Here is a 13,989-nt window from a genome sequence, read left to right on the forward strand (position 1 = left end):
ACTTCCAATATGAATTTTATTTGAAACAAGCAAGGTATGCTTTTCATTTAATTCATAATTAACTATTAAAAGTTTATTAATTAACTAATTAATTAACCAACAGTAATATTACTAGAAGCTCTTAGTCTTTTACCGCTTCCCTAAAAGGAACTCAAGAACCCCTTATACGATAAATTTGGCCACCGCCTACCTGAAGTCTCGTAACTTCCTCTGGTGAGCAGTACAGAACCTATTGAGAAACTTGATTTAGACTTATCCCTCTCTGCCAGGTAGATTTCGTTATAGTCTTTGAAAAGAGGTTTCGAACTTACCATTTTCTTGATCGCTTTTGACTTTTCTCCGTTCTTCGTCAAAAGCTTTCAACCATCGATCCTTCTCCACGGCATTTTTACTAAACACCAAGAACGATTTGTTGCGTTTGTCATCGTGGAGCTTCCAGCCATTTTTCACGTAGACATTGAATTGGGGATCTGAGAAAAACGAGCAAATGACAAAAACATTAAAACATCAATCAATATTTTACATAAACATAAAATATATTAATATCAGCCTTTTTCTTTTTTAAACAATTTTTCGGCCATGTTTTACTATAGGCAACAAACTGAAAAAAAAAAAAATGGTCAAAAAGCAAATATATAACAAATGAATGTTACCCAAAGACTAAATAAGTTACTCTTCTATATACCTGGATAAGTTTTAAGTGTTTTAACTTATTTTAAAGCATTTATTTACTTTGACATGCAAGTAGTATTGAAGTTAAAATTACAAAAAAGATGGCGGCCATAAAGCTACCACATTTGGAGTCTCAGTAATCGCTCAAAACTCCAAAATAAATAAAAATAATGGTAGAAATCTACCGAATAAATATTACGGTGATGTTTATTGGGTTGATTTTTATCCGTATTTTGTTTTATTTTCAAATTTTGAGTGATTCTTCTACTTGCTGTATTTTTGTTCTTGTCATCAAAACGTTTCGGCCATTTTCTCCTCTGACCTTCTACAAATGCAATTTATAAAACCTGGATGTTTGGACTATGACACAAAGTTCCTTGAAAAAGCTGGTGGTAAAAAATAACCGAAACTTTGTGATAATAATAAAAGCAATCACAAAATCTATATATAAATTCATGCATGCTTGTACGTTCTCGTGTACACGCTTTCCTTAAAAAACAAAACAAAACTGATCATTTTGAACAGTTGCCAGGCATAGGAATGAGTAATGTGGGCTATATTTAATTTCATACAAAAAGCGGCAAAAAGGGGGGGGGTTGGAAGGCCTTTATGAAAATTCAGACAACTCAAATTTTTGTGACATTTTGTAAAATAGATATTAGACATCAATTAATATTCTACAAATTTCAGTTTATTTGGAGGATTTTGAAGGTTTTTATGGAGCATAATATTGGATAACTTCCCATCTGAATCAAAATCAAAACCAAAACTCCATGAATTTAAATTTCTTCTTAACACATACATTTATAATTTCTTCTTATACATCTATAATATAAACCTCAATCGTCAGTTTGTGTGAATGCATGTATGTATGTATGCCAAAAACTTTCGACACATACGACAGATCCTGACGAGATTAGTATCATTTCAAAGCTTGATGTCTTGGACAACAAATATTGAAAAATTGGCCAAAAGCATTAATTCCTTCACCTTCAATTGACCAGTTTTCTACAAGGATGGGTCGGTTTTTGCATTGCCATTTTCGCAACTCATCATATTGGTTGGATTGACTACGCTTACTTTCAATGTTCAGAATTTCCGGTCGGGTGATAAAGACATCGGCTAAGACCTCATGTTTTTTTTTTTTTTACCTTTTTTTTCTACTTTGCATTACGGGTTCGAGCCTGCTTGCCTACTACCACTTTTTTTTTTTTTTAACACCTCTGCCTACTGTCGTTTTGATCCCCCCCCTCACTACAACCCCCCCCCCCCGAAGTTCTTTACTACACCGCCTTCACTCACTCGAGTAATAGGCACCCCCACTACTGCTGTTTTGATTTCAGGCATAAGTTTTCTAGCACAATAGAGAGAGCCCACCTTCTCCGCAGCAGCTTGGCAATGCTCTCAATGTATCTATTCCAGTTCATGTTCCCTGTGAATGTAAGACTTAACCCTTTACCGCCAAATTGTACTTTGAAGTCACCTTTCAAAAAAACTATTTCTTACTCTTCAAAGTACAGGTCTATGCATGGTTCAACAAGATTATGTTCGTGCAACAGTTGTATGCTAACTTTTGTCACGTGTGCGTTTCATGATTAAAAAGTTTATTTATTGTATAAAAAAACATTATGGTGGTAAAAGGGTTAATCAATCACGAGACGATCAATAAGCACATTCATATTAATTTATTTTTATTTCGGATTATAAGTCTCATCTTTATTAGTTGTTTTTTTAATCTTTTTATTGGTTTGTTTATTCACAACGTTTCGGCCAACTATTCCTCTGGCCTTCGTCAGGTGGTAACTGCGACGGATAGGAACTTTGAATCTCCTAACTGCATTCTCAGCCATCACTGCCATCCGTAGTTGTTGTCGTCTCACCACATTTTGACCAATTAACCTCTGGCACGCTTTGGGTGGGATTGAAACCGCTATCTTCAGAAAATGCTCATCTGGAACCGTAGAGATTCAACGTCTCTATCAACTGCGCCACGGGCCCCGAAGGGCGATCAAGGTTGGATTCTTTGATCTTATAAATCCACGTTTATTTATTATCTGATCTTCCATAGTCGGGTCTAATAAAGATGAGACTAATAGTCCGAAATAAAAATAAATTAATATATAATGCTCATCTCAAAAATGAATTCCAATTAAGGAATAATATATATATAAAGCACATTCATATCTAGACGATCAGATATATCGAATCGCAAATATATATACACCCACAAATACGGCATAATCATGTTGACACACCGGTTCCCACTGGATCACCGAAGTTAAGCAACGTTGAACCTGGTCAGTACTAAATGGGTGACCATTTGGAACTTCCAGGTGCTGTATGTGCTCTCCGCTTATCTCGGCATTGTTTCCAGTCGTCCTGGACTTCTATTTGCCACTGAACTCAAACAGTGTCGATTCAGGAGAGGTGTGGTTAGGGATGCGCGACCATTGCCTCACAATTACACAACTGCCCCTACAGGGGGGGTATCTTTGTCTTTCGAGACTGAACGAAGGCATCACGATACACCCACAGCTGCACAACTATGATACAATAGCACAGGTAATAGAAATGATAGCAGATCTCTAGTAATAAAAAAAATACATGAATGCTGACATGAAAAATAGCAGTAACATTATTTTCTTATCTTACCATAAGTAAATATATTTTCACACACTGATCTGCTAATTTGCACCCTAATTACCTCATTAGTAGACCCCACCCTGCCTTCATCAATTCTTATGGTTAGAATCTCTTACTGTTATGTAAGCATCTCTCTCGTTTTTTTTTTTTATTTTTCATTTCTATGTTTACTTAACCCCCTACCTTTTCAGGCAGCCATATTATATTTCCTCTCCCTTAACCCCATAACGACTCTAATTTCCTTTTAAGCCTCAAATATGAAAACTGAGGTTTGCTGAACGTGATCTCACACATAAAAAGTAAAAATAATGATAAACTCCGTAATAATGAAACCACTAGAAAAGTGTGTCACTTTTTTTCTTTTTTTTTTCAAACTACTACCAGTGCTACCCCGTGTTGCTTGGGGGCAAAAGTATAACCTATTTCTATTTAAAACCTTTATTTCTCTAGCTGCCTTTCTTCTTTCTCTCTTGAATGTCTATTGGAGAGAACTTGAATGCCTACTAAACACTATTCTTGAATATCTAAGGTCGTTACGTACATGGGTTCGTCAGGACAACCTGGCATGAAGATACTTCTTCCTAGAAGTAAACCCTGACTAAATATTCAAAATCAAATAGTATTCACGGCCCAAATAAGATCCACTTGCTATGGCTAACTCACACTAGCTTTTATGAGGAATACTCCAAGTGATATTATTTCACGTAACAGTACAAAGCTGGATACTCCTTCAGGAAATCCAGTAAGACCAAGAGAGCACAAGAAAGATATACTACAACATATTGAAATGGTCAATTTGGGAAATTTTTAGGAAAATTATGTTCACAACTTATATTCACAGCCCAAATAAGATCCCCTTGCTATGGCTAACTCACACTAGCTTTTATGAGGAACTAGCGAGGGGTACCCGGCATTGCCCGGGTGTTTCGAGGTGTGTGTGGAAACTCTGGGGGTGGGGAGGGTTTAAAAAAAAAAAAAAAAGTAAGTATGAGGATCAAACCCGAACCCTTGAGGCAAAGTTGTAAATTAAAGTGTGAAAAAAAAAAAAAAAAAAACGTGCGACGTTAACCATTGCCCCACCGCAACATGCTAACGGAAACACGTTTGAATTTATTTAATTACTTGGATTTAGCAGGTGCTCGTTTTAATGAGTTAATGAGGTCAAGTTTGACTGCAGGATTTCATTTACTGCTGAACGCTTTTTTTTCCCCCCAAGATGTTATAGGAAAAAGACTAACCAACATGCGGCAAGCGACAAATGTTGAATATTTATCTTCTCGAAATCGAGCAAATTAAATAGACAGGCGAGCTTCATTGTTAACTGTGAGATATTACGATTTATATGTGATATAAAAAGTTTTAAAAAGTTGTGAAGCGAGCGACCACTTCTCTGAAAAAAGCCTTTTGTAGACACACAGAAAAAGCAAACACACATACATACATTTTCGCTTTTATATTTATAGATATTGCACCTTCTCCAAGTGATATTATTTCACGTAACAGTACAAAGCTGGATACTCCTTCAGGAAATCCAGTAAGACCAAGAGAGCACAAGAAAGATATACTACAACATATTGAAATGGTCAATTTGGGAAATTTTTAGGAAAATTACGTTCACAACTTCTTTACTAACTCAGTGATTGACAAGCAAAAGAGAGCTTTAATGGAATATTCAAATATCTATGCATCAAATACAAAGATCAAGTGTTCATCCCAGGTAGAGGACCCCTTGATTTCTGAGAACTTTGAAATAAAATGAAACAAGTGAGAAACAAGTCTTCCTTTATCTAAATTCCTCGAAAAACTAACTCTTCAATAAAGAAAATTCAGAATTACTTCCCTTTAATAAATAAAATGGACTTGATTTTTCAGTCATTTTATTCAGCCAACAAAACCATGGCCAGTTGACCTCTCGAGTATAATTTTTTTTTTTTTTTTTTTTCAAATTTTTAGACATTATTTATAACTAGCAGGGGTACCCGGAGTTGCCCGGGTGTGTGGAGGTGTGTGTGTGTGTGTGGGGGGGAATAAAAACAACAGTAAGCAGTTTGGGTGGAGAGAGGTGTTTATAAAAAAAAAAAAAAAAAAAAAAGAAGAGGTAGCAGGCAGGCAAGCAGGCTCAAACCCGTAATGCGAAGGAGGAAAAGAAGGTGATAAAAAAAACGTGACGTCTTTGCCGATGCGTCCATGGCAAAACTGGAAGTCATGACCATCAAAATCAAGCATAGTCAAATCAATGGTAATGATGACTTGCTAAAATGTCGGCGAAAAAAGCGACCCCCCCCCCTTCCTCGTACAAAACTGCCCAGTTGCGGGTGAAGGACTGAATATTTTTGGCCAATTTTTCGATATACGTCGTCCGAAGAGTAGAGCTTGAAAACGATACTGATCTCGTGAGGATCCGTCACGTGTGTTTTGCGAGACATACAAAGACACACATTTTGCTTTTTATATATCTAGACTAGCAGGGGTGCCCGTTGTTGCCCAGGTATTTGTAGGTGTGTGTTGAGATAAAAAAAAGTGCTAGTAGGCAGGTAGGCTTGAACCCGAACCTTTGACACAAAGGTGGAAAAGAAAGTGTGAAAATAAACCTAACATCTTACTGCTCGACCACAAGGGAAACAAACTAAAAACCGTTCTAATTTAACAATTAAAAAGTTAAGTGACAGGGGTGCGTAAATTTAATGAGGTCAAACATCACGCGATAGGGAATGAAATCCCGCACTTAACTTTGGCTGCGAGGCATTCTTTTTGGTTTTGTTTCCATAAGATGTTTGGGGGGGGGGGGTCCCCATAAATAGGGAGTGTCCAAATGAATAGCAATTGCCTGATATAAGGGGGTTCCCCTGCATTGATCAAAGCTCATTGCTTTTCTGGATGTCTGGCAGTTTGCCTTGGTTCAGATTCAGTTTCGCTTTTATACTGAAAAGCTAAAGAAACACACGGTGAATGAAAAATATCGCAAAAATAGCATGTAAAAGTCATCCAAATTAAAGATACATGCGACCCCGTTTCGTGAATCGTAGATATTATAATCTAGACAGTATGTAAAAACTTTTAAAAAGAGTGACCCGTCCCGAGCACCCCCACCCCACAAAAGCCTTTGGCTGACACACAGAAAAAAAATGCACACACACATTTTGCCTTTTATATATATATATATATATATATATATATATATATACATATAGAGAGAGAGAGAGAGAAGATAAATTTTTTAGATATTATTTATAATAATGAAACTATCAGAAAAGTCTGTACACTTCTCGCCTGATAAATACAAGTTTCTTTTTTTTTTTTGGCGGTGAGGGGAGGGGGGTACAGAATAAAAACTGTGCTATCGTCAGAATTTTTAGGCAGTTTTACGGCGAAAGATGATGACCGTACAAACACTGCATGTTTTTTTTTTTTAAATAATATTTCTGTTACTGCAAAGATAATTAAATGAAAATGTATCCTGTAAAGATCCTGTAAATATCTCACTGCTGATGCTATTCTCTATCTATATAAGAACCAGGTACGTCCAAGGATGGAATACTGTTGCCACATCTGGGCAGGAGCTGCTAGAAAGGACTTGTCCTGCCTTGATAGAGTTCAAAATAGACTCCGTAGCCTCGTAGATGTCCTTTTCTCTTCCTTGCAACCTCTATCTCACAAAAGAGATGTTGCGAGTTTGTCTCTGATGTATCGTTATTTTCATGGAAAGTGTTCGACTGAGCTTCAATCTATGGTCCCCCCTCGCCAAACTTTCACAAGAAACACTCGTCTAGCTGTACACACTATCAATAATTCCCCCCACTCTTTATCTGTGGCTAAACCTAAACGTAGATTCCATGAACAAAGCTTCTTTCTTAGAACTGCACGCCTGTGGAATTGTCTTCCGTTTTCCTGCTGGCTACAATATGGTTGTGTTCAAGTCTAACGTAAATAAGTTCTTGATGAGCCGTTCTATATAAGTTACCAAATTTTCATTACTAATGATTACTATGTTGTCCAATTTCTACTGTACACTCTTTAACCCTTATTCTTGAGTGGCCTCTTGGCCTTGATAAGTGGTGATGACTATGTAAAAAAAAAAAAAATGAAAACAATATTGATTTTTTTGTTCTTGGAAAGAAAATAAAAATACAATTGGAAACTTTTTTTTACAAAATTTAAAAAATTTAAATAAAAAAACAAAACAAAAAAAAACAATCATTTTAAAGTAAGTTTCATGAATAAACCCCCCAATTCTTTTTTTGATTTTTGATATGAATTTTTTAAAGTTTTTTGTTAAAATCAAGATTAATATTTAGCTTTTTTTTGTAATAAATCAATAATAGCAAATAACTATCTAATGATGTACATATGATTGAATTATGATCTCAAGGAATAAACGTGCAAATAAAAAGACAGGAATTTGTGAGATAATTTTTATCAATATAAATCTATTAATTACATTAAAAGCAAGTTAATGAAAAGGCTTGTTTAAAAAAGAAAAAAGAAAATGTGTAAATTTACCCCTTCCATCAGCAACTTGAGAAATCTTGCTGTGATCTAAATATATTCTTCCTCTAAAAGAAAATGAATTCTTTTTCAATAGATCCTGAAACGAGAATGAAAGAAATTTTAGTATGTGAAATGAGCAAATAATGATCATATATATATATATATATATATATATATATATATATATATATATATATATATATATATATATGCACACACATGAGGTGCCTTAAATAAATTTCCAGATTTTTGTACAGGCATTTAAAATACCGTCAACGCTTGAAAATTCAGTGTATTATTGCAGTACATCTTATGTGATGACTGACCAATTTGTTATAATTTCAGGTCAAATAAACAGCTACAGCAGGAATTGGAATACACCTTACTAAAGTTTGATTATCACAGCTGGTGAATTTCAAAACTGCAATCTGGATGTGAGAACACTTTAGAAGAACGATATGCAATAAATTTTATGTTTTAAACTTGGGGGAAAAGATGCTACAACTGTATGAAATGCTTCAGACTGCTTTTGGACCATCTTGTGTGAGCATGTGAAAGACCCTCGTCACAGCCTTTTTCATCTCCTCAATTGTCCTCTAACGACAGCCTCTAAGGTTTTCCTTGAGCTTAAGTCACAAGGAGCAAGGTCTGAACTATAACAATATGGTCAAATAGTTTGATCGAAAAATGAAGGTAGTATAAAACTGGTAGAGTTAGAATAAAAAAACAAAACGATAATCTCTCTCAAGCTCAAGTCGAGCCCCAATAATTGTTCAAAAGTCGAAAATTAAACAAAATACTGGTAGAACTGGTAAATTTGATATTTTAGTTTGTCATTTTATAGTGACACACGTGTTATAGTCTCTTCTAAAACATGTAACCAACACATTGATTATATTGTTTTATCGTGGATAACACAAGACCAAAATAAAATGGGTGGGACAAATCATCGGCATAAACTAAAGAATCTACATTAATAGTCCTTATCCATAATTGAAATAAACATGAATTGCCTGGGTAAACAATTATAGAGAGAACATACAAAGGTGCATTTTAATACAATTTTCTTTGACATTACGTTTCTGAATTTTTTAGATGAGTATTGGTTATTCATATTATTTGGATTCATTGGACTACTGTTCTCATCTTAAGTGTCATTTTCTCAAAGTTTTGGTCTATGTGACCTCAGACCTTCTTCAGTTGTACTTTATCGAACTCTGAAAGGTTTCTGTTGAACTTGGGAATTTGGATGGAATTTTGAACGGAACCCTTTATTTACTTCACAGAAGTAGCTCTTGTTCTGTCAGTCATGACTGGATAGCTGTCCTAAGTAATTCGCAATTGTATTTTAAAGTTGCCCAATTGAAAATTGAACTTTCAACCTTCAGGAGAAGGTCACTTTTACAATTGATTTTTCCAAGTACTCTAACCACTGTGCCATAGATCCATGCAGACAGTACGAATTTTGGGTACCTTAAACCTATTTAATTTCTAGTTGTAAATATTGCTAATTATTATTACTGTATTATTGTTTACCCTATACATTATCTATTATTTATAATTAATGGTTCCCATATCATGTTAAATTCTATACTATTACGAACTCGGAAATTTGGACAGAATTTCTAGCGGAACCCCTTAGGGTAGCGTGCTCTTGTTCCGTCAGCCATGACTGGATAGAGGTCCTAAGTAATTCGCAAATGTATATTTCAGTCGCCAACACTGAGGATTGAACCTTCAACCTTCAGGAGAATATCACTTTTACAATTGATTTTTCCCAGTAGTCTAACCACTGCGCCATTGGTCCTTGCGGATAATACATTTCTGATTAATGTCTAGGTAAAAGAAAAACAGATTTAAAAAAAAAAAAAATCTGATTTAATAACTTACCTTCCGGCAGTAGATGAGCTGATGGTCGAATAAAAAGAAGTATCGCTCCTGAGTCCAACCACTTGAATTGACCTTGCTTAATTCCCCAGAATAAATTAGTTCAGAACTTGTTTCCAATAAATCGGGACCCTGTAATAACCATAAGGTAAAAATATTCATTTTTATAGTGTACAATAAGTATGTATATATATAAGAAAGAAAATTAAAACTAAGTTATATACAATATGTATATATATATATGTATATATATATATATATATATATATATATATATATATAAGAAAGAAAATTAAAACTAAGTTTAACTTTACAATCAAAATTTATTGTTCGACTGAATACTCCAAAAAACAATTTACAAAGTCCTTAATATATATATATATATATATATATATATATGGGAAAATATGCTTATTCAATTAGATTTCATCTTTTATTAATACCAATCCTTTAATTTATGAAGCTCAATGTAACTACAGAGCATACAAATAAATGGCAAAGTCTATATTCCAAATTTCAAGATGTCCATCTTACCATCTATTTCTTTAAGCATGTTAATCGAACATTGTAACATGCTTAAAGAAATGGCAATTTTTACAGAAGAAAAAATAATTTTTTTTTGTAATAGTATTGACCCTTTCATTTCAAAAGAAATATTAACAGTAAAATATTTTCAGTGATGTAGAAAGCACTTTGGAATTTCATAGCATACTACTCCTAACAATAATAATAATAATGCTATTATCGCTAATAATAATAATATCAATGCTCCTAATAATAAAGATTGTAAATAAATAATAATAGAACGGAGAAAAATACAAAAATAAAAAAAATGTTGGTGGGGTTTAATTTCAAAAGGTTTAATAAAATAAGGTAAGATTAAAAAAAAATTTACTACACAATAACAAAAAACGAGAAAGTGTAAAATAATACTAATAATAACACTCTTGCTATCACTTATAAAAATATTAATAAAAAAAATTATAAATACTATTACTGATAACAATATGACTACTACTAATAAATAAAAATCATAAATACTATTAATAATACGACTACTACTATTACTAATAAATTAAAATCAAATAAATTTACAAAGGATATAGTAAATTAAGGCAATAGGTTCAAAGTTTCCAATTTACTACTACATTTACTACTAATAATATTGCTACTATCACTAATAATATCAACAATAATATTACTAATAATAATAAAAATCATAAATACTACTACTACTAATGATAATAAATTACAATGAAATAAATCCAGAGAAATAGACAAACAGATAAACAAAGTAGAAAATATGGAAAATGTGATTGCGGAAAAAGAATTTTTTTTTTTAATATATATATATATATATAGGTGTGGTTTAATTTCAAAAAGTTTAGTAAAATGAGGTAGGATTTAAAAAAATATATAGGTATGGTTTAATTTCAAAAAGTTTAGTAAAATGAGGTAGGATTTAAAAAAATATAAAGGTGTGGTTTAATTTCAAAAAGTTTAGTAAAATGAGGTAGGATTTAAAAAAATATATAGGTATGGTTTAATTTCAAAAAGTTTAGTAAAATGAGGTAGGATTTAAAAAAATATATAGGTATGGTTTAATTTCAAAAAGTTTAGTAAAATGAGGTAGGATTTAAAAAATATATAGGTGTGATTTAATTTCAAAAAGTTTAGTAAAATGAGGTAAGATTTAAAAAAATATATAGGTGTGGTTTAATTTCAAGAAAGTTTAATAAAATGAGGTAGGATTTAAAAAATATATAGGTGTGATTTAATTTCAAGAAAGTTTAGTAAAATGAGGTAAGATTTTTTAAAAAATATATATAGGTGTGGTTTAATTTCACGAAGTTTAGTAAAATGAGGTAAGATTAAAAAAAATATATATATAGGTCATAGGTTCTGACTTGAATAAGAAAGAGTTATGCTAATTAATACTTACACTTTTTTTCCACCACACGGGACAATGATGCGATGCGATCTAATAAGTATTTTATTATTGAAGTACTTCATTTATTGACATACTTGATTCACTGGAGTGCATCATCGAAACACTTGATTTGATAGAAGTACTCAATTAAACTCTTAAGGTCAATCCAGTGCATACTTCACAAACAGTACTTAACACACAAAACTTCAAAAGAAATGCTTCCATAACCGATCTTACCTCCCAATCTTCTACCGTGGCCTGCCATTGCGCTATCTTTTCGATACTCTCCATCCTTCGCTTCCGTTCATTAATGAGACATGCAATTTTCTTCATGGCGTCAAGCGCTTGACACACGTCCCGATAATCAGGGTGTTCCGTGGACGTGTATTTTAAAAGTTCTGCTAACTGCAAAGGGTATTTGCAAATCTTCTGGACTGGGGTGAGTAAGAACCCTTCTAGGGGTATCTGTTTCATTTCTTGTAGAAGGCGGCAACCCTTTAAAGGGAATTAAAAAAAATGAATAATTAGAAGTGTTTTTTTTTCAGTATTTTCAAAATGATTGGATTATTCGCATCTGAATTGTCGTATTCATTATTTCATGCTTTATACGCACTGACTAGGTGGTCCTGGGTGTGACTTTAAAAGACACCCAGTAGTGAAGCCCCATTTTAGGGGCCTGGGGAATGTAGAGTTGCCTTTTAGTGTAACAGAGTGTGGACATGCATATACAAATGTTGAGTGGCGTGCGAAGTACATCACACTGAGAAGAAATGCTAGAAGGGGAAAAAAAGAAATGCTAGTAGGGGAAAGAAAAAAAGAAATGCTAGAAGGGGAAAGAAAAAAAGAAATGCTAGAAGGGGAAAGAAAAAAAGAAATGCTAGAAGGGGGGAAAAAAAAGAAATGCTAGAAGGGGGGAAAAAAAAGAAATGCCAGAAGGGGGGAAAAAAAAGAAATGCCAGAAGGGGGAGAAAAAAGAAATGCCAGAAGGGGGAGAAAAAAGAAATGCTACAAGGGGGAGAAAAAAGAAATGCTACAAGGGGGAGAAAAAAGAAATGCTAGAAGGGGGAGAAAAAAGAAATGCTAGAAGGGGGAGAAAAAAGAAATGCTAGAAGGGGGAGAAAAAAGAAATGCTAGAAGGGGGAGAAAAAAGAAATGCTAGAAGGGGGAGAAAAAAGAAATGCTAGAAGGGGGAGAAAAAAGAAATGCTAGAAGGGGGAGAAAAAAGAAATGCTAGAAGGGGGAGAAAAAAGAAATGCTAGAAGGGGAAAAAAAAGAAATGCTAGAAGGGGAAAAAAAGAAATGCTAGAAGGGGAAAAAAAGAAATGCTAGAAGGGGAAAAAAGAAATGCTAGAGGGGGAAAAAAAGAAATGCTAGAAGGGGAAAAAAAGAAATGCTAGAAGGGGAAAAAAAAGAAATGCTAGAAGGGGAAAAAAGAAATGCTAGAAGGGGAAAAAAAGAAATGCTAGAAGGGGAAAAAAAGAAATGCTAGAAGGGGAAAAAAGAAATGCTAGAAGGGAAAAAAAGAAATGCTAGAAGGGGGAAAAAAGAAATGCTAGAAGGGAAAAGAAATGCTAGAAGGGGAAAAAAAGAAATGCTAGAAGGGAGAAAAAAAGAAATGCTAGAAGGGGAAAAAAGAAATGCTAGAAGGGGAAAAAAAGAAATGCTAGAAGGGGAAAAAAAGAAATGCTAGAAGGGGGAAAAAAGAAATGCTAGAAGGGGAAAAAAGAAATGCTAGAAGGGGAAAAAAGAAATGCTAGAAGGGGAAAAAAAGAAATGCTAGAAGGAAAAAAAGAAATGCTAGAAGGGAAAAAAAGAAATGCTAGAAGGGAAAAAAAAAGAAATGCTAGAAGGGGGAGAAAAAAGAAATGCTAGAAGTGGAAAAAAAGAAATGCTGGAAGGGGGAGAAAAAAGAAATGCTAGAAGGGGGAGAAAAAAGAAATGCCAGAAGGGGGAGAAAAAAGAAATGCTAGAAGGGGGAGAAAAAAGAAATGCTAGAAGGGGGAGAAAAAAGAAATGCTAGAAGGGGGAGAAAAAAGAAATGCTAGAAGGGGGAGAAAAAAGAAATGCTAGAAGGGGGAGAAAAAAGAAATGCTAGAAGGGGGAGAAAAAAGAAATGCTAGAAGGGGGAGAAAAAAGAAATGCTAGAAGGGGGAGAAAAAAGAAATGCTAGAAGGGGGAGAAAAAAGAAATGCTAGAAGGGAGAGAAAAAAAAATGCTAGAAGGGGGAAAAAAGAAATGCTAGAAGGGGGAGAAAAAAGAAATGCTAGAAGGGGGGAAAAAAAAGAAATGCTAGAAGGGGAAAAAAGAAATGCTAGAAGGGGAAAAAAAGAAATGCTAGAAGGGGAAAAAAAAGAAATGCTAGAAGGGGA

The 13,989-nt window shown here is 33.8% G+C and overlaps 1 protein-coding gene across 6 annotated transcripts in view; it reads right to left on the reverse strand.

The window, feature by feature from the left end:
• The window catches only part of LOC145247503 (uncharacterized), a 1,258,807-nt gene that overhangs the window by 42,036 nt on the left and 1,202,782 nt on the right, over nucleotides 1–13,989 (reverse strand). For all 6 annotated transcript variants that reach the window (XM_080109320.1, XM_080109319.1, XM_080109316.1 and 3 more), the window contains 4 exons: nucleotides 11,858–12,115; nucleotides 9,694–9,822; nucleotides 7,816–7,900; nucleotides 312–470 (listed from right to left, as the gene is read on the reverse strand). In XM_080109320.1, the coding sequence (XP_079965446.1) occupies nucleotides 312–470; nucleotides 7,816–7,900; nucleotides 9,694–9,822; nucleotides 11,858–12,115 (631 nt within the window). The remainder of the gene's footprint in view (nucleotides 1–311; nucleotides 471–7,815; nucleotides 7,901–9,693; nucleotides 9,823–11,857; nucleotides 12,116–13,989) is intronic.

The sequence above is a fragment of the Euprymna scolopes genome, chromosome 25, assembly GCF_053919585.1.
Source record: "Euprymna scolopes isolate OS-2025 chromosome 25, ASM5391958v1, whole genome shotgun sequence".
NCBI lineage: Eukaryota > Metazoa > Mollusca > Cephalopoda > Sepiida > Sepiolidae > Euprymna > Euprymna scolopes.